Source organism: Setaria italica, chromosome II (genome assembly GCF_000263155.2).
Source record: "Setaria italica strain Yugu1 chromosome II, Setaria_italica_v2.0, whole genome shotgun sequence".
NCBI lineage: Eukaryota > Viridiplantae > Streptophyta > Magnoliopsida > Poales > Poaceae > Setaria > Setaria italica.
In genome coordinates this window covers 36427344-36451862 of record NC_028451.1, presented here as the reverse complement: position 1 = coordinate 36451862, position 24519 = coordinate 36427344, and the positions used below count along the sequence as shown (strand labels likewise).

Genomic DNA, 24519 nt, shown 5'->3' with positions numbered 1-24519 from the left:
CCCAAATCCGCCGCGGACTCGAGAGCGAGGAGAAGAGACGACCCGGGACTACCTCGCGCCACCCCCGCTTTGCTTCCTGCGCAATTCTTGGCGGCGTGCCGCGCCTTTCTTCCTTTTCTTTCTTTCCAATGGACAGCGACTACGTTGCCAGCCTGCTCATGGGCCACTCCGCCGCCCCGGGGCTCGACTTCACCGCCGCGCTGGACGGCGGGTTCCTCGACGCGCTCTGCGGCGGCGGCGGCGGCGCTGGCCTGTTCGGGCTGCCCGGGGTCGCGGCGGGGGCCGGCGGCGGCGGGTCCCCGGAGGGGTCCTCGGTGTCGGACCCGGCGTGGGCGCGCGCCAGGGACGGCGGCAATGCCAGGAAGCGGAAGACGCCGCCAGCCGGTGCCACCAGCGGGAAGGAGGCCTGCTTGGGCAAGGTGCGGGAAACGACCAGCGCTGAGTGGATTCTTCTGCCACGGACTTGTTTGGTTTTAGCTTTCTAGTTTGTCGGATGCGTTGGTCTCATTCTGAATTTTGGTTTGCAGGCTGGGGAGGCCAAGGGGCCGGACGGGAAGAAGTGCAGGGTGGGCGCCGGCGGGAGCCCGGTGAAGCCGAAGGTGGAGGAGGCGACGGCGAGCGACGGCTCGGTCGAAGACAAAGGTCAGAAAAAGGGCAAGGGGAAGAGCTCCAAGCCGCCGGTCGAGCCGCCCAAGGACTACGTCCATGTCCGGGCGCGGCGAGGGCAGGCGACCGACAGCCACAGCCTCGCAGAGAGGGTAAGACACTGCAGTTCCACTTGGTTCCTACCGTCTGAGTGGGATTGCAAAGGGGAATTCTTGTGTTTGGGCCGAATTCACAATAGCTCACTGTTCTTGGTGTCTTGATAGGTTAGAAGAGAGAAGATTAGCCAGAGGATGAAATTTCTTCAGGACCTCGTGCCAGGATGCAACAAGGTATGATCATAGGTTTCTAGGACAGTAAACTGTTCCCCACCAGTGTCAGTTGGTACCCATAATTGGGCTAATCTGAGGGAATTCCCTATTTTAGGTGGTTGGCAAGGCACTGATGCTTGATGAGATCATAAACTATGTGCAATCACTTCAGCAGCAAGTTGAGGTGAGGATGCCACTCACATAGTTATATTTGATTGCGGCACGCAGTTGGAGCTCGAAATTCTAATCCTTTTTCGCTGCTTACAATTTCAGTTCCTGTCCATGAAACTCGCTACTGTTAATCCGCAACTTGACTTCAGCAACCTGTCTACACTCCTGCACAAAGACGTGAGCCTCTAAATTATCTCATTTCTGATGCTCCGGATCTATGAAACAATCTGGCCTAACATGTTATTTCCTCGGTTAATTCAGATGTACCAATCATGTGGCCCTTCCGTGAATTCGGTCTTTCCATTGGAAAGTGCTGGTGCAGCTTTTCCATTTTGCGAGCAAGCAGATCTTTTCCAGTCCTTTGGCTCGGGTGCTATGGAGGATCAGTGCTCTCTAAGTCTGTTAGACACGGCTCTACCCCACACAACGAACCAAACGTTTGCTTTTCAAAAGCAGGTGATTGTTGCCTGAGGAATCAGCAATCTACATGACTACTGGCAATTAATATGAATCTTATCATAATACTGTTGTCCCTGATTTTATTTTCCAGCAAAGGGACTTCTGGGAGGATGGCCTACCGAACACTTTGCCTATCGTGAGTGAGCAAAGCCAGGAGAATGGGGTTTCAGCACCGGATTTTGATGGTATGCAAATTGTGCATAAATGATTGGTGATCAATTGAATTGCATACTTTGGCGATAATCCTTTGACTAATAACTGGATATGCTGATGCAGGTCAGTTACAAGCTGATCAGACAAAGATTGAGTTCTAGTCCCTGGTGATCCCCAAGGCTGATGTTTTTGTATATAGGGAGTATCAAGACCTGTGGCAAATGAAGCTCTCCTAAGCTGACCGTCATTATAGTTTAGGCCTGTGAACTGATTCATTCCATGGTATGCTGGATGTACGGCAACTTGATTCTTCTCATAGGGATCATATGATCTCGCAAGATTAAAGTAGATTATGTAATAGATATGGTGCAAATATTACATGCGCCATCTTCTAAAGCCTCTACTAATATGTAAGAACTCTGGCTGGTATTAGAAGAATACCTTGTACTGTCGCGTTTTATTTAAGATGAAAAATCAACCTATGAGATGTTTCTCCTCGGCATTTTACAAAGTTTATTATGCTCCATACCTCCATCATCTTGTTGCTGCAACTTGCAACCGAGTTTGCTATATGTGTATCCAGAGTTCTTCATTGTGAAACTGCTCTTCTAACTCATCAGACTGATCCAATCCGTTCAACTTATGAGGCGTATATCCTGTAAGCCTGCAGCTGTTAAAAAGGAAAACAAGAAACCGATAGTACAAAAGTTGTTGGAAGGACCAGACCAAGTTGACGTTTTTTACCTGGCCGACGCATTTCCCTCTCAAACAGCTCGCGATCGCAGCTCGTCGTCTACTAGGGTAAAAATCGCGAGTGGCTCCTGCCTGTTGCCAACCCGTCGTTTACGAAGGAACAAGCGGGCGTCGTTGTCCCCCAATTTCGGTAGGTTAGCCATCGCTTTTTTTTTTCTCGGCTCCTGCTGGATCTCATTTCGTGGTATTCGGCTGTGCTCCCAAGTCCCATCCATCCACGCCGCAACCGAATCCTGCCCGCTTTTGACAAAGCGCCGCTGCTCCGTCGTCCATCTTGGTTCAGGCGCACAGCAGAAATTTTAGCAACACTCACTGCTCTGCACAGCTCATACCAGAAGAGGCAATTCAGGAAGCTTCACAATCAGTCACTCAGGCCTGCGAAACAAACCACCGCGTGCGTTTCTAGATGCAGAGGCTAAGATATTTCTATGTCATTACCCAGAGGGAAAAAATCCTTCAAAATGAGGAACATAAATGTGCTTGTTTTTTTTTAATGAAACAGGAGGCGCAAACAACTACTGACCATATATGATTGTATATTTGTTAAATGAAAACTTTAAAGGCTTAAAATTAGAGAAAGAAAGTCATATCTCAGTAAACCTGTCTAGCACTCTAGCCACTCCCCACTCAGTCATTTGCGGCACAAATAATGAATAATCATTGCAAACCCGTGCATGAAGGTTTCTTTACAAACTTGCAAAGTTAGTGCCCTTGACTTGAATATATAGTTGTCTGAAGTAAAAATCCAATTTCTCTAGCTCATCAAGATGATGATATCTATAAAGAAGGAACCTGCAGGTTTAATTCGAAGGTCCCTAAAATTTGGAGAGGTTCCATAATAATCTGACTGTGGAGGTGAAGCAAGTTCCAACAGTCACTAGCAACATTACAAGGCGCTTGATGAATAGTAGTAGTAGCCATTGCTCCTAATATGAAATATAACTCCACTGATCATTTCCTTCCACCACTGGGATATTGCTGACAATGGCTCCTAAGCTCTGAAACCGAACGCAAGTAAAGCCTGAGCTGATAGTGGCAGATGGAAGAGCCCGCGGAGATGATTTTGGAGAACAAAACACATGTCATTTGGTTAGTGAAGACCTCTGAAGTAATACCGAGATCAAACACGAAGCATTTCTCCAGTATAGTAATGCAAATGCCACACCAAAGTCTTGTACTGTCGGCATCAGGATCCGGGGGCCGCCGCTGCCTCCCTATTCTCGTGCCAGATTTCTCTACGGGGTATCTTAAGAAACACGACGTATTCTCCGCAAGTAGGTTCCGTGTAGCGCTCGGCCCCGGTTCTTGCTCCCTGGCGAATAGCCGTCTCCGAGCGTACAGAGATCGCGCAGGCTTTGTCCTCTCCTCTCCCACACCACCAGAGAGCCAGTGGACGACGACAGACTGCCTCTGCCTGTGGAAAGAGAACTGACGGCTGAAAAGGAGTACAGCTCACGAGAAGATCGTATACGTGAAACGGATTAGTACTGGCGAACAGTGTTTCGAAGACTTTGGAAAAGCAGGTGATGCCCCTTTCTTGCAAGAATGACTTGCCTTGATGCTTCGGCGCGCCACGTATCGTACTTGGACGCTACCTGTAAATTGAATAGGAAAACAACGACAACTTGCAGCAGTTAAGTAAACTGAATTTTTGCATAAGCATTTCGTCAAAAAAAAAGGAGAAAAGTTGCGTTAAACATAGTTTACTAAAGGTTTGTTGTTTATCCGGCCAAATTTCTTCTTCAAAGGACACTGAATTTTAGTCCAATGTATACACCACTGAAGTGGTGTTCTCGTTGTTTCTGTAATTGGCATTATCTAAATTTCTAAAAAAAAATGTATAATCATGTATACTGCTGAAGATATCGTGTGGTCACATAATCAGCCCAACAGTGGAGTATACCCTATCGTATGAAAACAAAATTATTGTGCAAACAGAGTAAACTGATACTTGCATAACTGCAATCTTGTTTCAAATTGGGTCAGTTTTGTTCCTCCAATAAAATGAAGCTCACTAAATTAGTACTACAACGCACTATATACTGAAGTCGAGTTCTTGTCGTTTCTGTAATTTGACATCATTTCCAAATATCTAGAAATGTGAAATTAGTAGTACTACTATTGTAGCTATCGTGGTCACATGATTAGTCCAAATTAAACTTGGGCACTGTTGGAGCTCTTGTCGTTTCTCTAATCGACGTTGTCATCCCTGTTCCCCAGGCCTGGATACAGCAAGGCTTACACCATTTGCCATCTACCTGTCTGCATCCCGCCCTATTCGGCGACCTCGACCTGCCCAGCTGTCGTAGGGTTTGCAGCGCACGCTGCGTAACTGTTCGTGCCGGTAATGCTGCTCTCCTTCGCCCTCCGTCGCATTCGGGTGGTCACGGTAGTGACAGCGCCGTCCCCGCAGTAACCGGCGGCACGGCCTCGCGGGGGGGCGAGAGGCAGGCAGGCTGCCATGGGCGTCGCCGTCGGCGGCCGATCCGGTCATGATGCCAACGGCGCGTTCCCCGCGGCTCGTTGCTAATTGGCGCCATGTTGCCGTGCGTGAGGCGGAGAGGCCGCCCGTCATCGTCCACCAGTCACGGCAAACTAACCGGCAACGGTGTGATCGGAGCTCTCGGTTTTTCTCTGTCCCTCCGTCGTCGCCGCTCTTCCGGATCCGGTCGCGATCATCTCGTCTGGTCACCCATGCGTCTTGCCGCTGCAGATGGTGGCGTCCCGTCCCCACGTTCCATGGACGAGAGTTGGAGCTAGCGATCGATCGGCTCCCGGCTGGCGTGCGACGCCAATAGGATCGAAATGATCCATGCAAGGCGGCGGACTGTAGCGGGTTGATGGGCGGCCAGGCCACGAACCGGACCGGACCAACGGGTGGCCCTCGTCCCGATCCGATCGATCCTGTTGAATCCCCGGTTCATCATGACATGATGGCGCCCGCGACACGAGTGAATGCGTGATGGGGATCACCATTTTATTTGTTGCGCCGTCGTCGATCGTATGGTCCTCGCCAACGGTAGGAGAGAACGGAACGGACGAACAGATCGATGGGACGAGGGGACGGAGAAGAAGAGGACTCCCTCAGGCCGACCGAGCTGATGATAAGAGGATAAGAGCCCCGCAATGATGGCAAATCGAATGATTGTTGGCGACGGGCTCGCCAGATTGGCCGGCCGTCCCGATCGGCCCGATCGCCGGGTCTCCGTGACAGGAACTCGCCGCCCCGGCAAGGATGCGGCCCGCGGCGGAGGCGATTGGGGACGGGCGGGCGATTGACCGCGGCGCAGCGCCGCCAGGACCGGCCCGGGCTTATCTTATCCGCGCGAAGCTAACGTCTGGCTCGGTCGTCGCTTCCTCGCGTGGTCCCGCGGCCCTGTGGCTGTCGGCTGCCCGCGGCCGGTTACTCTCGGGCGGCAGATACTCACTGCGACGCCATCGCCGAGCCGTGCGCGTACGCGGCGGCGGCCGGCGAGGTGACCGCGTACTACGATTCGACGGACGGTCGTACTACGGGCAGTACGGCGGCCGGCACAGGGCGCACCACGGACGGCGAGACGCGACGCGAACCACCGCACGTCGCACGGGCCCGCGTTAGTAGGATGCTTGGAAACGGGCCTTGCCCGCGCTACGATCTGAGCCGTATCTGGGCCTTAGATGAGATCCGCCGTTAGGCCCGTCAAATGAATACCTGGACTGACTCCTCACAGCGCGGCATTTGCCTGGCACAAGTAGCTCGACCGATTTTTTTTTTTGAAACGTAATAGCTCGACAGATTCTTTGACAATATTTGCATAACATCTCCGATAAAAAATAACATTTGCATAACATCTCCGATCAAAAAACATTTGCATCTGATAAAGAAAATGATTGCAGCACAGCTCGATCAAAGGCTCATCATGGACGCTCACGAACAAAATTTATACTCACAAACCTGAAGAATGAGAAAGTCATTTGCCACACTTCATGGATGTCCAGTCAAAACTAGATGTGATTTGCCATCACAAGTTCACTCATAGCAAATATTACGTCCACGGAACAAGTCTAACACAAGCATAAAAATGGTGGAAAAGTATCTCCAATCTCAGTACTGTTCTACGAACAATGCAACTGCAGCTACTGAACATTTCACTCATCCTCCTGGCTGCGGATCCTGGCCAGCCTGTTGGTGACCACAATGTCCAGCTGCGCAGCGCGCTCAACAATCTCCTTACGCTTGCGGGTGGAGACGTTGTGTGCAATCTCAGCGCAGTAGGTCCTGTTTTGCAGGGAGAAAAGGATGTAAGCAAAGAGAGCATTTGAAAGATCAAACAGAAATAAAGCATATGAACAGAAGATTTGAGGAGTAATATTCATGGGTCACATAAAGTCGGAGACATATATATTAGGGTAACTGGAATAGCATTCTCACTGGCACATTGCTATTATGACGGGAACTGTGCCATATCTGCTAGACTACCCACCCTACCCTACTAGGAGGGAACACTGCCATTCTGTTCCGGAGGTAAGCTATGTTGTAGCTTAGCTTTCTGGTATGATTATGAAGTAAAATTGCAGGATGTGTGGCACCATCAAAGAGCTTTCAATAGGTAAACAGAAAAAAGATTACCTGTTGTGCATCATAAGCAGCTCCAGCTCAGAGACATTGTGAACAACAAACTTCTTGAACTTGTTGGGGAGGTAGTGCCTGGTCTTCTTGTCCGAGCCGTATCCGATGTTGGGCATCAAGGTGCATCCCTTGAACTTCCGCCTGACGCGGGAGTCAATACCCTTGGGCCTGCGCCAGCTTGGCTACAGAAAACAGTATGGGAAAAATTAGCTCTTTCAACTAAACCAAAAGCAATGGCTATGCTAGGTGACGCAAATGTAGAGACTCAATGAACCGGAAATTTGTACATCTTTTTTACAGGATATCTTACCCATGCTTGGCGCTAGAGCCGTTACTGCTCAGAAAAATGAAAATAAAACTAGCAGGTTTCAGGCACAGTATAGCATATTTTGGGTTCACCAAGTGGTAAACGTTGTCTGAAGTAATGGGCATTTGCTACACTGGTACAGTATAGTTTTAAGTTATGCTAAGGTACAGAAACATGGCATTACATCAGTGTAAGCTAATAAACTTACACAAACAAAGGGACCTGGTCTCTGTTAACAACTTCTAAATTGCATTAACCAAAGGAGGGCTCCTAAAATGAGGAAAGCTTCCATGGTAATACACTGCTTCAAAAACCAAGTTTACAATTTAGATTGCTAGTGAAAGATTGTAACTGTAACGCAAGCTAACGAACTGGTAGTCTGGTACTAGCAACTTCCATACAAAAATCTGGCCAAGCAATTCAAATTAGAATATACACTTCTAAACAACGTGAACAACATGACCACTCTTCCAGTGGTGAACCTAAAGCAAGCTAGTTAGAAGGCGGCCAGTGGATTAACGAAGGGTGCAGCAGATGCTCGGTGATCAAGCGCTTCGCGCAACAAGGGAATGGGCGCAGCGTGTACCTTGAGGCACTTGTAGCGGTCGAGGTGGGGCCTCTTGAAGTGCTTGACCCGCTTCTTCACGATCTTCTGCGTCAGCAGCGGCACCGCCATCTGCAGGAGCACGAGGTCACACGGGCAAATAGACACCAGCTGGGTAACTGCAGCCACGAATCCGGCACGAGAGCGAAGGATTCGAGAGCGCCGTGGTCGGTGCCACGACGAGACGAGGTTGGAGGAGGTACCTTTGCGAACCCTGCGGAGATGCGACGGTGCGAGCGAGAGCGGCGGCGGGCGGCGGGTGTGAGAGGAGAGGAGAGGGTCTTATTGCTCCGAGAGAACCCTAGGTGTGGTGGGCTCGGACCTTCTGGGCCGCTTCCACCCTAGGCGGCCCTTCCTTCGCGTGATCCGCGACTGATTCTAAGGTGGGCCGTAAGATATTGCGATCCTCCGTTGAGTGAGGAGGGGATTGCAGGCCGTCGTCGGCTCGCCATCGGCTTTTGTTGTGTTGCTCTGTCGTGGGCTTCTCCGGTCCACGTACAGCAACATAGGCGTCGGTTCTAATATTTCAGCAGCAAAGCTCAGTCTCAGATCAAGTAGCATACCGGTTCATATTCTACTTGCTAAAACACAAACATATGTCCAGAATCAACTAGATTTCTCAGACACCGATTTTCAGTTTGCACGATGCAAGATGCAGTAGGAACCTGAGCATCATTGGCAGCAAGAACAAAATTTAGCAGACGCAAAAACAGGCTGCGGTCCCTGGCAGCTGGACGCCAACAGAATAAATAGACATGAACAATCCAACAATAATTGATATCAAAACTGCTGTATTCATATGGTAGGTGATAATCATAACATTGCCACAGTTAAGTCGCCACTGATAGCAAGTGGGTTCACGATACTCAAAACACGAAGCAAACAGAAAGGATAACTGATTCATGATGCACAGAAAGTCTCCTACAGCCGAGCCACTCCAAAACTACTACCCGAAACAGTTTACTCATCCTCCTGACTGCGAAGACGGGCAAGCTTGTTGGTGACGACAATGTCAAGCTGAGCAGCCCGCTCCACAATCTCCTTGCGCTTCTTTGTGGACACGTTGTGTGCGATTTCAGCACAGTATGTCCTGTTCGTGTAGCAAAACAAATATTAGCAAATAATTGATGATCGTGATAAAAAGGGTGCACTGAAACTGGGAAACTGCTGTACTCTCGACACGTTTGCTGAAGACTGAAAAAAATTGCATACCTGTTGTGCATCATAAGCAGCTCTAGCTCAGAGACATTGTGCACCACAAACTTCTTGAACTTGTTGGGCAGGTAGTGCCTGGTCTTCTTGTCAGAGCCATATCCAATGTTGGGCATCAAGGTGCATCCCTTGAACTTCCGCCTGACACGGGAGTCGATACCCTTGGGCCTGCGCCAGCTTGGCTACAGAAAACAGTATTGGCAAGATTAGCACTTTCATCAACAGCAATGGCTATGCTAGATGACTCAAATATAGAGATCTAATGAACCAGAAATCTGCGCGCATCATTTTTACTGGATATCTACTTATGCTTGGTGCTAGAGGTCATATACAAGACTCAATCCACAGCCCAAAAACTTTTTTTGGCAGGTGTCCACAGTATATCACATTTTTAAATCACCAAGTGGCGAACGTGGCCTGAAGTCATCAGCATTTGCTACACTGGTACAGTATAGTTTTTAAGTTATCCTAATCTACAGAAACATGGCACTACATCAGTGCAGGCACCAGGGCAGCCCTCTTCATGAAGCACATAGATAGCGTGGAGAGCATTTCTGTACTTTTAAAAGTCTATTTTCCTCCCCCCAGTAACCATAATCAGCTTTCACAAACAAGAGGGATTTGGTCTCTTCTAACGATTTCTAGGTTCCATGGTTGCATTAACCAAAGGAGGCTTCCTAAAATGAGGAGAACTTGTATTTTCCTCCCTGGTAACCACAATCAGCTTTCACGAAACAAAAATTTCTACATTACATGATTGCATTAACAAAAGGAGGATTCCTAAAATGAAGACAGCTTCTACGACAACACACTGCTTAAAAAATGTTACTTTTCAGGTTGCTAGCGAAAGGTTGTAAATCTAACACGAGCTAACGAACTGCTCCTAGCAACTTCCATACTAAAATCGCGCCAAGCAATTCAAACTAGTTGATGCACGTCTAAATAACGTCAACTACAAGACCACTCTTCCGGTAGCGAAACCTTTAAGCAAGATAGCTAGCTAGCAGGCCGCCAAATGAATCAACGCAGAAGGCAGCAGTGAACGCGCGCAAGATGAGAATGGGCGCAGCATGTACCTTGAGGCACTTGTAGCGATCGAGGTGGGGCCTCTTGAACTGCTTGACCCGCTTCTTCACGATCTTCTGCGTCAGCAGCGGCACCGCCATCTGCAGGAGCACGAGGTCACACGGGCAATTAGACACCAGCTGGGTAACTGCAGCCACGAATCCGGCACGAGAGCGAAGGATTCGAGAGCGCCGTGGTCGGTGCCACGACGAGACGAGGTTGGAGGAGGTACCTTTGCGAACCCTGCGGAGATGCGACGGTGCGAGCGAGAGCGGCGGCGGCGGCGGCGGGTGTGAGAGGAAAGGAGAGATAGATGCTCTTATGGCGCCGAGAGAACCCTAGCTGTGTGGTGGGCTTCGCGGTGATCCGCGACTGTTGTAAGTTGGGCCGCAGGACAATAACCACAGTTCGGTTGAGGGGCCGTCATCTGCTTGTAGATAATATCCGTGGGCCGGAATAGCGTCGCAGGAGGAGAGGGAGGGAAGAACCAATCAGATCGTGGGCAGGTGGTTTTGCCTCCCACAGCGTGCCAGGCACAGATCTTGAAGCGGCCACTTGGAGTATACACTACAGTTAAGCCACTGTTTAGTACTAGCCACGAACTCAAGAACTGCGCCGCAATCATAGGGATCTGACCTGACACCCGGGCACCGGTCACGTGCGTTGCATACTTGTTTTACCAGCGAACGAACGGTGTACTGTGTAGCCAGTAGCCACACAATGCCTCACCCGGACGGAATCGGTAATGGAAAGGCTAAATTACTGCTTTTATAAGCTGCGACGTCTCGGATCAACCGAGATGGTCCAGATTCACCTCGATCGCGTAGCATCAATGGAAAGTCAACCGTTGACCAGTGCATCATCCAGTAAGCTGCCGCCTCTCAATCAAATCACTGGCTCATTAGATCATCAATCAATCAATGGTATCGACGACCAGTTGACTACACTTACTTTTTGCAGCAAAAGTAACGGGCTGGGCATCACAGTTGGCACACTCAAGATTCAAGAACACAGCATTCTTTTTTTTTCTTTCCGGATTAAAAATGAAGAAAAAGAATCCTTTCTAATTCATCTGGGCAGGAGCTCTTGGAGAGTTGGAGTCATTCAACGATAACAATCCAATACAGTGAACATGAACGCCTGCGTGTTAAAAAAGATAACAGGAAAAAAAGAAAAGCCATCGCCTAGCAACAATTAATTTGAACTCTCGCGCGGCTAGCTAAGGATGATCGAAACCTCAACGCACTGCTCGCTCTAACACGATACTGTGTTAACTCCACGAGATCGGTCATACGATCGCCATGAAACCCGCCGCCAACGCCAGAAGCATGAGCACCGGAGCAGACGCGGCGGCCGTCGCCGCCGACGGCTTCCCACCGGACGGGGAGGCTGCCCCGCTGCCGCCCTTCGCTGGCGACGAGACACCGGCGGCGGCGGCCGGCGCTGGCGCTGGCGCGAGCGCGGCGCCGGAGAGCGCGAGCCTGCCCTTGGACTGGAGGTTGTCCTTGTCGAAGGCGTGCTTGGTCGGCGCGCCGCCGGTGACCGCGGATCCCACCTGCCAGATGTGGTTCACCACCTCGGTCCCGGGTGCCAGCTGCAGCTTCCCGTAGAGCCGCACCTCCCCGGCGCTCTCGTCGGCGGCGAGTTCCGCGGTCTTGAACGAGATGGCCGTCGAGTTGGCCCCGAACGGCTTGTACCCCGTGATGTTGTAGGTGTTGACGGCGTACGGCCCCGCCGGGGAGGGCCGGAGCGCCACCAGCGCCTGCGCGCCCTTCATGCCCTCGCCCGTCGGGTTGATCGCCCACGACACCCACCCGGCGCCGCCCGCGCCCGCCGGCTTCGCCACGAACGCCACGGACAGGGACCCGGTCTTGGCGTCGTGGGTCCAGTGCAGCCTGGCGCCCAGGTACGGGAGCGCCGCGCAATGCGCGTAGCTCCGGCCCGCCGGGAACTTGTCGCCGTCGCAGCCGCCCGCCGCCGCGGCGGCGGCGCGCGTTGCCGTGGGCGAGGCCATGGTTGCGAGGAGGACGGCAAGGACGGCCATGGCGCGCCGATGATGCTGCGTCGCGGAGGCCATCTGCTTCTTGGACGGCAGCGTGAAAGCGTGAGTGGTGAGGGTCTAGGAGAAGATTATCTGGAGCCGGCCGTGATGGGTGGTGGAGGAAGAGCGTGTGCGCTAGGGTTTATATATAGCTGCGATCGAGGTGAGAGGACCCTAGCTCGAGATGGTTAGGGCGCGCGGCGCCATGGCCATGTGAGGGTGCAAGCGCACAGTGCAGTGTATGTGGCTGCTTAATCGGGACGACCATTTCAAATTAACAAGTTGATCGGCTCGCATGTGGTCTCAACGTCCACAACGAACTGGCGATTTTACTCATTTTAGATTTTTATCAGGTCATTCAAAGAACACGCCTTGCAGCGTCAAGAATATCTCTCTTCTCCGGTTCTCCCCATCGTCGACCGATGCAGCAAATGTCACGTGGTGGAACGTGAGGTCCAATCATGCCGGGAGAGTGGAAGAATGGCAGGACACCTGACGGAAATATTAGGGAGCCAAGCTTCTCCGAAACACGTTCGTGCACCCCACGCGCACAGGATTCGACTAGCATCGTCAGGCGTAGGAGTTAGAAGAGCGGTAGGGCTTCGGGCCTGTCGATGGAGGAGTTGACCCCTAAACCACGGCGAGCCCTGCAAGGTCGCCGGCAGGCACTGCACCGTCGTTCATGGCTTACGCAGGGCGTGACGGTTAGGTGACGCGACGCGCGCAACGAAATAGCGCGCGAGTGTTGTGGGCCGTGCTTGATCCGGGTTTTTGTGGGCTTTGTTGTTGGACTGAAGATTCAAGGCCCAGCCCAACGTTACGCTTGATCCGGGTTCTATTATTGGCGCCTTGGCGGCAACCGGTTGCACACCAGAGCAAACGCTCTCGGGTTTGTTTTGAACTCCTCTCCTTAACAAAATACTTGCTTAGCCAAGTTCTCGCAACAAAGAGAATTCTAGGTGCATTATTTACTTCAAACAAATTATCAGTAATACTAAGACACAGAATTATGCCAATTCAAAGTTTAAGTCTGGGATGAGAATATAAAAGACTTGAAGTGGAGAAATATGTTTGTTGGAATCTCCGAGAGAATTGTTCAGTTGCAAGTGGGCAGGAGATGCAAAAATGGGCTGGACGTCGCTATAATGTCTTCGTAATTGATTATTACAGTAGTACGTGCGTAGAGTCTGCTGAGGGCAAATTTTGGCCACTAACATCAAATATTTTTTCCATGACGGAATTCAGCAGACACGAATCATCACCAAAATAGCTTCCTTGACGATTAAGACGCCGCATTATTGTTTGACTTCCTGCAACGGTTATTAGTCACAGCGTCACAGAAGGTTGACTTTCTATGACGGACTATTTGGGGGTAATTAAGGTGGTCTTTACGGGCTTGTCATGTTACCTTTACCCTTATTGCGCCTGATTATGAATAAGATGCCGTCACACCAAGTATCCGGATCGATGATGGGTTGCTGTCTAAAAAAAAGGATGGAGAAGCATGATATGCTTCTTGCAAAAGGCCGTGATGCCAAAATATGGAGTGGATCGTTCGTGGAATAGGTACGGCATTCCTTGAACGAGTAAGACGACATGATTGATGATTCTAAGTTGGTTTCATGGGGTCCACCTGTTAGTGGGTCTCGTGAATAGTTAAGCGTGGGAGGCATGAATAGTACCGGACCCCTAGTAGAATTGTGCTAAAAAACTTACTAATTGTATTGTGCCTCGATGATCAATACAGTCATAACTATATTCTAATTATATTGTGCACGTATATGGGGGCTAGATAGGCCACCATAGATACAGATCTAGGTAGATATAGATATAGATAGATATATAAAGATATATAGATATAGATAGATAGATACTCCCTCCGTTCCAAAATGTAGGTTGTTTTGGTTTTTCTAGATACATAGTTTTTACTATGCATCTATATATAGAGTTATGTCTAGATACGTAACAAAATCTATGTACCTAGAAAAGTCAAAACGACTTACATTATGAAATGGAGGGAGTATGATATAAAGTTATATAGATGGTGTAGATATAGCGAAAGCCAAAATCCACATGGGATAAACAAGGAAATTAAAGTACATAGAAACAAAACTCACCCAGCAACGAAAATCAAGCAGGTGATTGAGGAGGAATCCCATCATGCCCACAATGGCAAAGAATGTAGCGACTCCTACCCGGCCAGCTCAAGGACGGCGACAGAAATAAACAAGAACGACAATGGGCTCGAACGACACCATGACCGCTGATGAAGACATCAGCAATGTCTATTTCGAAAAAAAAAAGACATCAGCAATGCACACACACTTGCACGTTGTCACCATTGCCACTCGTCGTCCCGACTGTCACAAGAACTGCCACACCAACTTCGAGGGCTCATGCAATTGCCAAGAAGCCCGCGAACCCCAGAAGCATAAGCACAGGAGCAGACACGTAGGTGCTCGCCGCCTCCCCCGTCGGCTTTGCACCAGACGGCGGGGCAGCCCCTCCGCTGCTGTTCTTAGCCGCCGAGCGCCGGCTCCAGCGCCGGCCCGAGCACGCTGCCGGAGAGCACGAGCCTGCCCTTGGCGTTCAGGTTCTCCTGGCCCAGCGCGTGCTTGGCCGGCGCGCCGTCGGTCACGGTGGACCCCACGTTCCAGATGTGGTTCACCACCTCCATTCCCTGGTGCAGCCGCAGCTTGCCGTAGAGCCGCACCTTCCCGCCGCTCTCGTCGGCGGCGAGGTCGGTGGCCTCGTACGCGATGGGCGTGGAGTCCCCGCCGAGCGCGGCGCCGGTGAGGTTGTAGGTGTGTTGACGACGTACGTCGGCGGCTTGCCGCGCTTGAAGGCGACGAGCGCCTGCGCGCCCTTCATGCCGTCGCCCGTGGGGTTGAGCGCCCACGACACCCACCCGGTGCCGTTGGCGCCCGGCGCCGGCGGGGCCACGAACGCCAGGGACAGCAGCGCGGTCTTGGCGTCGTAGGTCCAGTGCAGCGTGGTGCCGAGCTTCCCCAGGGCGGCGCAGTGGGCGTAGCTCCTGTTCGCGGGGAGCTTGTCGTCAGTGTAGCTGCCGGCGGCCGTCATCGCGGCGCGCGTTGTTGTTGCCAGCGACGAGATCAAGAGGAGGACGGAGGCCAGGAGGAGGGTGGCGCCGCGGTGCTGCGTCATCTCTCACGCGGTGTGAGTGAGGCCAGGGAGAGCGCGTGATGGAGGCTTAGCTCTAGATGTTTGGTTCTCGGAAACCGGGGAGTGCGAGGAGAGGTGTGGGTTTATATAGCGAGTTGGGGATGGCCAAATGTGAGGCTGCAAATGCAATGTATGATGATTTGGCTGCATAATGCGAGATTTTTATGACCGTTTTGGAAGTTGACTTTGTAATCTAAACGTTCATAATTGACGAGTTGGTTTACTATATATGAGAATCATACGTCCATGCACAGGCTTAACGGCAAGAATTTTGCTTCTCTTTGGTTGCATCATCGTTTGGCACATTTCATTTTTATTAGCGCTATCTTAGATCACAATTTTAAGTCGTTCAAGGATATTTTGACATGATTTATAAAGTGGCACTTCTACTCTAAATAAAAAGGATTATATGTCATGAATGATATGACCAATAATCTATCTAATTCTTCATTTCTCGATGGTTAAAATTGAATTTTTTTTCAAAAATCAAGAAACGACTTAATTATATTTACGACTCGGGAAATAAAGCAGGCCCAAAAGATTAAATTTAAGTTAGCAGCATGCGGAAATGTTTTTGAAAAAAGAATAAGCACGCGGAAGTGGTAACTTGAGAACGTACGGTCATACACATAATGCGTCTTGAATTGCTTTGTTGATTATGAGTGTCAACGTGTGTTGCGAAAGCACAAGTTTATCCCATACTTGTATGCTGTAGCATGCATATATGGTGATGTTGGGCGCGGTTTGAACTTGGAGTGGCATTGACTAAAAAATTCCAATTTTGCAGGCCTTCTCACCTGGAGTGCATGGATAACCTTTACATGTGTCGTCGTCGACTCGTCGTCAAGTAAAACAAGAATTCTATAATCGTGAATCCTCGTTCCTCAAAGTAACTATTTGATATAATGTACCCCAAATCGATAAGGACTTGAACCAGAGAGCTTTGACTCTATATTAATCTACTCTCTTCAGTCACAAAAGGGCGTGGCGTGCCACCAATATATTCCTTGGCCATAAATTACTAGTAGTATAATATGCATGAAAATTATATAGAAGTTGTCATATATCATAAAGTACATTTCAGAAAATTCAATCAAAATATTAAAAAATCATTAACGTTTGTTTGGGAAGAGAATACAGACGGCAGAATTATTACCTGGAAATGCTAAACTAGATAAATCCAACCCTTTTTTTTGGATGCTATACATTCAAGGATGGTGATGCAAGATCAATATATTCCATGAATACATAATGTTTGTTTGGGACCCATGCGAGTTGACCTACGAAGAGTGCGCGATCCACAAGCAGACCCGCGGTGAGCCGTGCACGGTGAGGGGGACCTCAGAGTTCAAACTCCCCGACACTTACTATTTACTAATTTGTTACGATGGAGAGGATATTTCAGTCGCTCGGGGATGACATGCACTGTCCACTTGTCCTAACATCTTTGCGCAATTACTTAGGGTATGTACAAAATCAATAAATGCGCCATCTATAAGATGGCATGTAGCGAAAGGGTCTCTAGCTTAGTGGTTAGAGTACCTCAGTAGCACCCAGTAGGGTCAAGTTTGACTCCTCATGGGAGCGAATTAAACAGGTCTGGAATAAAAAATATAAAAAAATAGGTATGAGTTTTTCTTGCTGACTTCGGCCAAAAAATTGATGCCATGTAAGCACCGGAACTCTAGAAAGGAACTTCGTGAGGGTAGTCCTTTTGTTTTTCTAGAGTGTTGATGCTTGTTATTAACATCTTTTTAGTGTCATCTATGTGGTATTATTGAACTAATTCTTACACTAACCCACCACTTGGCACCTGAAATAACCCCATATTCGCATGTGTTGTATTTGGAACTATATTGCAAAATGGCAGGAAATACAACGTAAACATGCGACTTTTGTACGGGCTTGATTTGAACCTGAACTTGGGACAACGCAAAGAGTCTACACGAGAAAGACGAGAACCAGCGAAGCCTTACAGGGTAGGCTGATCGGCCCAGGACCCATAGGCCGATCGGCTTGGCCCAATTCATCATCCAAATGTGTCCACATTCAATGAACCATCATTCCAGATGACTTAGAGGTGAAGTATGTGGTGATTTAGCAAGTCAATTTTGTGGTCAAGCTAAGGGAAACTCAAGATTGGAATATCAGAAGGCTCGCAGAAGCAGCAGATCTTGCACAAGTCATATCTCCCTCATCCGTACTTTGATTAGAGCGAATTGGTATCTAAATTGCAAGGCTCGACAAGATCTACAACTTTCATATATAAATTTTTAGCATTTGAGGATGGCAAGGTGGCGAAATAGCCTAGGCCGATTGGCCTAGGCCCGCTAGGCCAATCGGCCTGGCCCGTTTCTAGCCCCGATCAATGTGCGCTTCACCCCCACAACACCATGGACTATAAATATGTAAAATCTCCATCGACATGTGGATCCATCCATCAGAACTCGACGAAACCTAGGGCATTCATCAGAGAGAGCTGACGGCCATCGCAAGTCTTCGGAGTTGTTTAGGAGATATAGCTTAGGCCAAACCCTAGCCGCCATGGCCTCCCTGCGTTGTTGTGCCATGATGGAGTTCAAGAGCTAGTTGTGATCATCGATGGTATGTACTCGGAGGTGATGATCTAATACATCTATTATATGAGCAATGTTCTTCTTGTCATCCGATCTGTTAGACGACTCAATGCCTCCTTTTATGCTTTCTTTCTATCATGAATATGATTGTTCCCTAGTCTAATGCATGGTTAGACTTCATAACATGCTTTATGTAATCATGGTGATTAGATCTAGATGTCGACCCTTCATGATATCTAAACACGTCAACCTATGTTCGTGCCCGTAAACTGCCTACGCCAATAGGGGGAATCATGACGGGGTCTGCTTCCATGTAGGGTGGGGGTTTTCGGGAGGTTGACCAGAGGTATTAGTTTAAAGATTGCTTTGGATGAGATGCATGATGTGTTTGCTCGTTGGCTAGAACTACAATTAGAAGATGATAGGCTCTTGCTATCCTTGGTCGCTGGACACCTGTGCCAGAAAGATGTTTTCTTGCCGTCTCCAATTGTAATCGTGGTGGCCACGGCAAATAGTTTGTGGACGGCTTGTGAGCATGGGATATCACCTCCCTCCCAAAGTGGACCCTCATTCATCCATTCCTACCAAAGCCAGCGAAGACATAATGCTCGGGCGAACTTGCCGAGGTGTAGAACTCCTAGTCTGCCCCCTTTCCTAGGCCTTGTCGACCGCACCCAATTCACTTTGCATTTCTGCTTGTGATATGTTTGGTTCCTACCCATAGGAACTATTTCCTCTTAGCGTCAATGAGCTTCATGATTTCTTTAGATGCCTTTAGGGCCGTCAGTATATAAATGGGTTGTGAGGTCAGTACGGACTTCATAAGTGTGAGTCTTTCGGCTGCTGTCATGTTCCTTCCACTCCAACTGGTAAGTTTGCCAATAGCCTTGTCCACTAGAGGTTGGAAGTTGACAGTCTTTAGGCATTTTTGTAGACAACGGAAGGCCAAGATACTTGATGGGAAAGGTTCCTTGCTTTGCAGGTAGATTTTGTAGTACTTCGCTCAGTTGTACTCCTTCACAGCAAATAGGGATGGCAGGTGACTTGTGGATGTTTGTTTTTAGCCCCGTTACTTCTCCAAACATGTCCAAAATGTTGACCATCACATCCATTTCCTCTTTCCTTGGTGCGATGAACATCGCCGCATCATCGGCATACATCAATATACAGCATAACGGTGCCCGATCATGTATTCTGTTAAGTATTCCCATCTTAGTTGCTAATTCTAATAGCCTTTGCAGTGGATCAATGGCTATGACAAAGAGTAGCGGGGATAATGGATTGCCTTACTGTAAGCCCCTGCCATGCTTTATGGGCTGGTTTGGGACTCCATTTAGGAGAGCGCGGGCGGAGGATGTGGATAGTATCGCCGCGATCTAGTCGCGCCAACATGTCAGGAAACCTAGCGTTGTAGGAGCGATAGTAGGTAACCCCACCTAACAGAGTCAAAGGCTTTTGCAATATCCAGCTTGAGGAAGACGGCATGCACTTTGTTTCTATGATATCGTCTAGCCGTGTTGCACACCATCATGAAGTTGTCATGAATACTCCGCTTCTTGATGAATGCACTTTGGCATTTGGAGACAACTGAGTTCATGTGCAGTTGTAGCCTAATTGCCAATGCTTTAGTGATGATTTTGATGAAGGAATGGATGAGGCTTATGGGCCTGAAGTCCTATATGCTGTCTGCTCCCTCTTTCTTCGGTAATAGGATAATATTAGCTGTGTTGATTAGAAACAACCCCGTGTAACCATCTAGCCCTGGTGCTCTATCACTCAGCATGTTATGGATGGCTTGTTTGATTTCCGCTTCAGAGAAAGTTGAGTCTAGCGAGGATAGATCATGCTGGTTCAACCCCAGGAGATTCCAATTAAAGTCCGCACGACGATGTTGAGGTTGCTGCATTGTCGCTTTAAAAAATTTTTGGATTTCAGTTGATCTTTCCTCATGTGTGCATGCCCATCCATTCCCTTTTCTTGGCTTCTGGATGTGATTTTTTTGGCGCCTAGAGTTGACCCGTCGGTGAAAAAATCGTGTATTGGCGTCTCCTAGCTTGAGGTTTGTTATTCTGCTCGCCTAGTTCTTACACGGCCGTTCAACAACAGTGAGTCCCATGGCCCTTAATTTGAGCCGGCTACGCAAAAGGTGCTTGGCCTCTTTGAGTGGTCGGTGTTCTTGCACGATGTCCAACTGTAGTATAACTTCTAGGGCCATATGCGTTTGCATCTTCGCATCCGGTATGAGACGACTACTCCACTCCCTTAATGCAATAGCTGTGTGATGGAGCTTGTGGTATAGTTTGTGAAAAGGCTCAATGTGTGGTGATTGCATGTTCCATGCCCAGGTTATTGTGTCCTTGAATCCAGGGAGCATTATCCAAAAGTTTTCAAACTTGAAGGATTTTGGGCGTCTTGGTCCACCTTGGTTAGAGAGCAAGAAAGGGCAATGGTCGGATAATGAAGTTGAAAGTGCGTGCAGGATTTGATTACTAAAGGCATGCTCCCATTCCTCATTGGCGAAGACCCTATCGAGCGTAGCAAGGGTAGGGTTGCGTCTTTCATTGCTCCAAGTGAATATTTTATTTTGGAGGTAGATCTCACGTAGGTCACAGTCATCTAAAGCCTTCTTGAACAAGTTCAAACATCAGGTTCAACTTGTTGTTGTTTTTGTCACTCACTTTGTATATGAGATTGAAGTCGCCTAGGACTAGCCATTGAGCACTGGCTTGAGGCTTTTGTGTTCGCAGTTCTGATAGGAAATCCGCTTTCCTGTTGGATCCAGTTGGGCCATAAACGATTCAGAGTGTGAAGTCATTCGTCATTTCTTACGTTATTACCCTTGCTGTTATATGGTACTCTCCTACGACATGGTTACTATTCCACAGTAGGAGAATGCCGCCTCTCGTGCCACTGAGGCTCCCCGCTGGTTTGTAGGTGAACTGTCAAGCCTATGCCCTCCTAGATACGCAGCCGTAAATTGATCTATCTTGCTTAGCTTCGTTTCTTGTAGACACGCAATGTGGCATAGTGTGGCAGAAATTGTCTCACGACCGTGTCTCTCCTCTCTGGTTTAGCCCTCTCACATTCTAGCATAGAATCTCAAGATTCATTTGTGGCCTGGTGAGTCTCTAGCAACGCAGAACAGGCAAGGCGGTTCAGGAGTTGTATTTGATGTTGCCGCAAAAGGGAAACACATGGACAAATCAATAACAGTAGCGCAGGCAGCCCAGGCGCAGCAACAACAAAAACGCAGTCTAGAAGTGACAAAGCATCGATGCAAACGTAGGTGAGTGACCATCTAAGAGTTCTAGCTTTAGGATTACAACCCAATTGAAAAAAGTCACTAAACAACTGGAAATTACAGTGGGTTCTTGCACTACTAGGTAGCTGAGACATTGCAGATAACATAAAGGATTGGGGGACTCTGGATGAAGCGTTGAGCACAAATTAGTTGGTCACCTGGAGGGGTTCAGCCTGGATAGCTGATAGCTGCTGCCTGGAGAGCTTCTGCCTCATGGGGACCTCTTTCCTGGAGGGCTTCTGTATGAATGTCTGTGATGGCTTCGCCTACCACCGCGGCCATGGCTTCATCAAACTCCTCAGCAACTGGGTCATCAAAGTTGAACGCGACGGTCAGCACCGTGATCACGTCTTGGGGTAGGGATTCCTGAAACATGGCCAAAAACTCCTGCAGTGTAGCCTCGTTGGGTTGCATTTCATCAGTTAAAAGACCAAGCTTTTGACACAGATTTTGCTGCGCCCGTTGAATCACGGGGATAGGTTTGCGGGTGGCTAGCCTCGCATTACGGCGTACCATGGACATGTCGAAGATGCGTCATGGGTGGCGGCTTTTGGTCCTCTCCTCTTGTAGCTGCTGGTTCTGCTCTGCCCTGTGTTCCTCCATTGGGGGCTCTCAGAGGATTTGCTCTGGAGCATTGAAGAAAGCCTTGATGATGTTGTTGCCACTGGGACTGTTGTGCTCGAGACTTCCTTGGCTCGCGGTAGGCTGGGTGTTGATGCCGTTGATAAGTCCCTCTACGTTGTCGGTGTCGGAGGCATTGGTGAGGTTGGTCAGCATCTGTGTAGCATCAAGATAGTCAGAGCAAGCGTGGTGAAGCGGTGAGTTATGGCCATTGGCCAAAAATGGTGAGTCCGGCAAGGAATCTGGTTCCTGGGCATGCAGTTCTGCTTGCACCTGAAGGTTCTGCAAGGCGGTGTCCACCTCTTGAACAGTATGCGTCATTGGCCTGCTTGTTGCTAGCATCCTGTATGTCCTCCAAAATGCGTGCGAACACATCAGCCACCTTGATCATCAGCATGTCATTGTTGGCTTCCTTGTGTCCACGCTCCTCGGACTAGGCTTCAACTCCCTCATGGAGTAGGATGATCTTGTTTGCTAGGACCACCGCTTTGCTGCTATAGTTGTAGAAGAGGGTGCTCAGTTGAGGTGGTTCCTATCCTCCACCCCCTCCTGCCTACACAAAAAGTTTCTGGCAGCCTCCTTCATCATGGAGGCGCGGTTAGAGAACAGAAACTGTAGCTCAATGGCTCTCTTGTCGCGTAGGGGGCCAAAGCACAAGGGCTACGGAGGCGTGGTGTTGATGGCCGTGGCGGCGCCATCCGTGTTGACGAACTCCTAGTGCCGGCGCCCCCCGTGTCTGCTTCCACCACCCATGTCCTGCTACTGGGTGAGCGCTCCCACTCATGGTAGGACTCCGCGCCCGTGTGCTTGCACGTGCCGTGGCCGCGGTGAGCGTGGTCACCGCGCCCGTGGTGATCGCGGTCATCATCGTCATCTTTCTTCCGGCGCCAGACGTTCCACTTGGCGTTGTGGTCATTGTTGTAGCTTCTCTGGTGGCGGTCACGCTCCTCTCTGTCTTCGTACCGTTCCTCATCCCCCGCTGCACTGCTCCGGCCAAGCCGTGATTGGTCCGGGCGCGTGGGCGAGCGCGGCCTTGCTTTGCGTACCGCCGCTTTGCATGGCGGCATCTCCCCGTCGACGCAGCCAAGGTGCCAGGGAGGATGCCGGCGGATTGCGGGCGTGCACGACGTCCTGTCGTCAAGGTTGACCAACGAGAGGGTGTAGTCTTGAATCTCCTCGAGGTGGATGATGATGCAGTGCTTGACGCTGTGGTGCCAGTGATCGGGCGGTGCCTTGGACACCATCACGGACTCCAGCCTAGCGTCCCGTGCTTGGCCGGTGAACGTGAGCCAAACACACTTGGGGATGGAGCTTGGGTTCGCCGTCCATGCCCACAGGTTGATGGTCTTCATTTCTTCCGGCTAGTCAAGGTTGGTGTCGATGGCTTCGAGCGCGCAGGTGCTGCCAATGATCCGCTCCGCGATGTCAGCCCTCCAGGTGTGCATTGGCACACTGTCGAGGCAGAGCCTGACCCAAAAGAGGAGCGCGACGCCCTCTACATCGTGAAGGCTCCGCCATTTGGTGAAGAAGACCTCAACGCCGGCACCTGTTGCCTTGCCCTTTTGGAGTGCTTCTGTGCAATGGTTGCTGTGCTTGAATTTGATGAGAAAAGCTTCAGGGAGATGGCATGAAACAGTCACCTCTCCGTGGCGCAGCTTGAACTCTTCTTTGACCGCCCTCTCGACATCCCGCGGGTCGATTGGCTCCCGACTACGCATAGCCCAGGTGACCACTGCCATGGTGTCCCACTCCCTCAGGTCGGCGTTGATGTCTCCGATGGACTGGACCATGCAGTCCACTCGTCCAGTCCACCTGCTCCAACCTGGTTGCGGGGTCGCCGAGTCTCGACATGGTCATCGAGGATGTGGGCGTCGGAGGTAGAGGCGGATCTTGGCTGTTGCGACGCTCTATGTGTTGACATTTCCACCGGCGCATGGCCGGCGGGTTGGTCTTGTTGTGGTTCTTGTTGGTGCAGCTCTTTGTGCGGTGGCCGGAGCTGTGGCAGAGGAAGCAGCGGACAGGGTCTCGGTAAGATGCGGCGCGGTGGTCGGAGGTCAAACAGTTGAAGCAGCGCCCGTTGATTCTGGCCCGAAAAGCACGCAGGCTTAGGGAGCTTTGGTGTTGTGGCCGGTCGTTGTGGGTGCCGTGAATGCTGGTCACGTCGAGTTGCAGCTGGCTGGCGAGTAGGAGTTGAATGTCGCTCCCTCCTCCACCAGTACGGCTGCCTAACAGGCACCCATCCATCTTGAGGAGTGAATGAGGCGGCCTTGCACCACGTGCCGGTCACCTCAGGCATGGCTTCACAGGCGGTGGGACAGCGGGTGGGTGGAGGAGAGGTGTCGCGGTGGGAGGAGTTACTGCTTCGGATGGGCGCAGTAAAGGTGGCCTGCAAATTTTGAGCTTGCCGTGTCGAAGCCTCCGCGTGAATCCCCTGACGACTTGGGTGAAAGTACGGCGGAGCGGAAGGGAGCGGCCCTGCTGCGGTTCCGGCGTGTCTTGCACCATGGATCTTACCTGGAAGTCGTCACTGACCTTGGATCGGTGGGAGGG

At 50.1% G+C, this 24519-nt stretch overlaps 4 protein-coding genes and 1 pseudogene across 4 annotated transcripts; 1 reads left to right on the top strand and 4 right to left on the bottom strand.

Moving 5' to 3' along the window:
* On the top strand, nucleotides 1-2208 carry LOC101760887 (transcription factor BHLH089). Its single transcript, XM_004957207.4, has 8 exons — nucleotides 1-419; nucleotides 528-758; nucleotides 870-935; nucleotides 1030-1098; nucleotides 1188-1262; nucleotides 1347-1541; nucleotides 1636-1729; nucleotides 1821-2208. The coding sequence occupies exons 1-8, from the start codon at nucleotides 129-131 to the stop codon at nucleotides 1856-1858; spliced, it is 1059 nt and encodes a 352-aa protein (XP_004957264.1). The 5' UTR covers nucleotides 1-128; the 3' UTR covers nucleotides 1859-2208.
* Nucleotides 2209-6352: 4144 nt separating this feature from the next.
* LOC101760069 (60S ribosomal protein L32-1) lies at nucleotides 6353-8327 on the bottom strand. Its single transcript, XM_004957205.3, has 4 exons — nucleotides 8174-8327; nucleotides 7953-8042; nucleotides 7060-7241; nucleotides 6353-6708 (listed from the first exon to the last, which is right to left on the bottom strand). Exons 2-4 carry the CDS (start codon nucleotides 8040-8042, stop codon nucleotides 6579-6581), a joined length of 402 nt encoding a protein of 133 aa, XP_004957262.1. The 5' UTR covers nucleotides 8174-8327; the 3' UTR covers nucleotides 6353-6578.
* Nucleotides 8328-8720: 393 nt separating this feature from the next.
* Nucleotides 8721-10637, bottom strand: LOC101760472 (60S ribosomal protein L32-1). Its single transcript, XM_004957206.4, has 4 exons — nucleotides 10480-10637; nucleotides 10259-10348; nucleotides 9183-9364; nucleotides 8721-9060 (listed from the first exon to the last, which is right to left on the bottom strand). The coding sequence occupies exons 2-4, from the start codon at nucleotides 10346-10348 to the stop codon at nucleotides 8931-8933; spliced, it is 402 nt and encodes a 133-aa protein (XP_004957263.1). The 5' UTR covers nucleotides 10480-10637; the 3' UTR covers nucleotides 8721-8930.
* A 654-nt stretch (nucleotides 10638-11291) lies between these two features.
* On the bottom strand, nucleotides 11292-12392 carry LOC101759664 (auxin-induced in root cultures protein 12). The gene has a single exon (XM_004957204.2). It carries the CDS (start codon nucleotides 12322-12324, stop codon nucleotides 11536-11538), a length of 789 nt encoding a protein of 262 aa, XP_004957261.1. The 5' UTR covers nucleotides 12325-12392; the 3' UTR covers nucleotides 11292-11535.
* A 2414-nt stretch (nucleotides 12393-14806) lies between these two features.
* On the bottom strand, nucleotides 14807-15466 carry LOC101782780 (annotated as a pseudogene).
* Nucleotides 15467-24519: the final 9053 nt, after the last annotated feature.

Bases quoted from the DNA above. Each gene is read 5' to 3' on its own strand.
- LOC101760887 (XM_004957207.4), top strand. From the start codon at position 129: ATGGACAGCGACTACGTTGCCAGCCTGCTCATGGGCCACTCCGCCGCC. The intron at 1,263-1,346 runs GTGAGCCTCTAA...CGGTTAATTCAG, and splicing joins CTACACTCCTGCACAAAGAC to ATGTACCAATCATGTGGCCC. The intron at 1,730-1,820 runs GTATGCAAATTG...ATGCTGATGCAG, and splicing joins TTCAGCACCGGATTTTGATG to GTCAGTTACAAGCTGATCAG.
- LOC101760069 (XM_004957205.3), bottom strand. From the start codon at position 8,042: ATGGCGGTGCCGCTGCTGACGCAGAAGATCGTGAAGAAGCGGGTCAAG. The intron at 7,242-7,952 runs GTACACGCTGCG...TGTTTTCTGTAG, and splicing joins ACCGCTACAAGTGCCTCAAG to CCAAGCTGGCGCAGGCCCAA. The intron at 6,709-7,059 runs GTAATCTTTTTT...CCTGCAAAACAG, and splicing joins CTGCTTATGATGCACAACAG to GACCTACTGCGCTGAGATTG.
- LOC101760472 (XM_004957206.4), bottom strand. From the start codon at position 10,348: ATGGCGGTGCCGCTGCTGACGCAGAAGATCGTGAAGAAGCGGGTCAAG. The intron at 9,365-10,258 runs GTACATGCTGCG...TGTTTTCTGTAG, and splicing joins ATCGCTACAAGTGCCTCAAG to CCAAGCTGGCGCAGGCCCAA. The intron at 9,061-9,182 runs GTATGCAATTTT...CTACACGAACAG, and splicing joins CTGCTTATGATGCACAACAG to GACATACTGTGCTGAAATCG.
- LOC101759664 (XM_004957204.2), bottom strand. From the start codon at position 12,324: ATGGCCTCCGCGACGCAGCATCATCGGCGCGCCATGGCCGTCCTTGCC.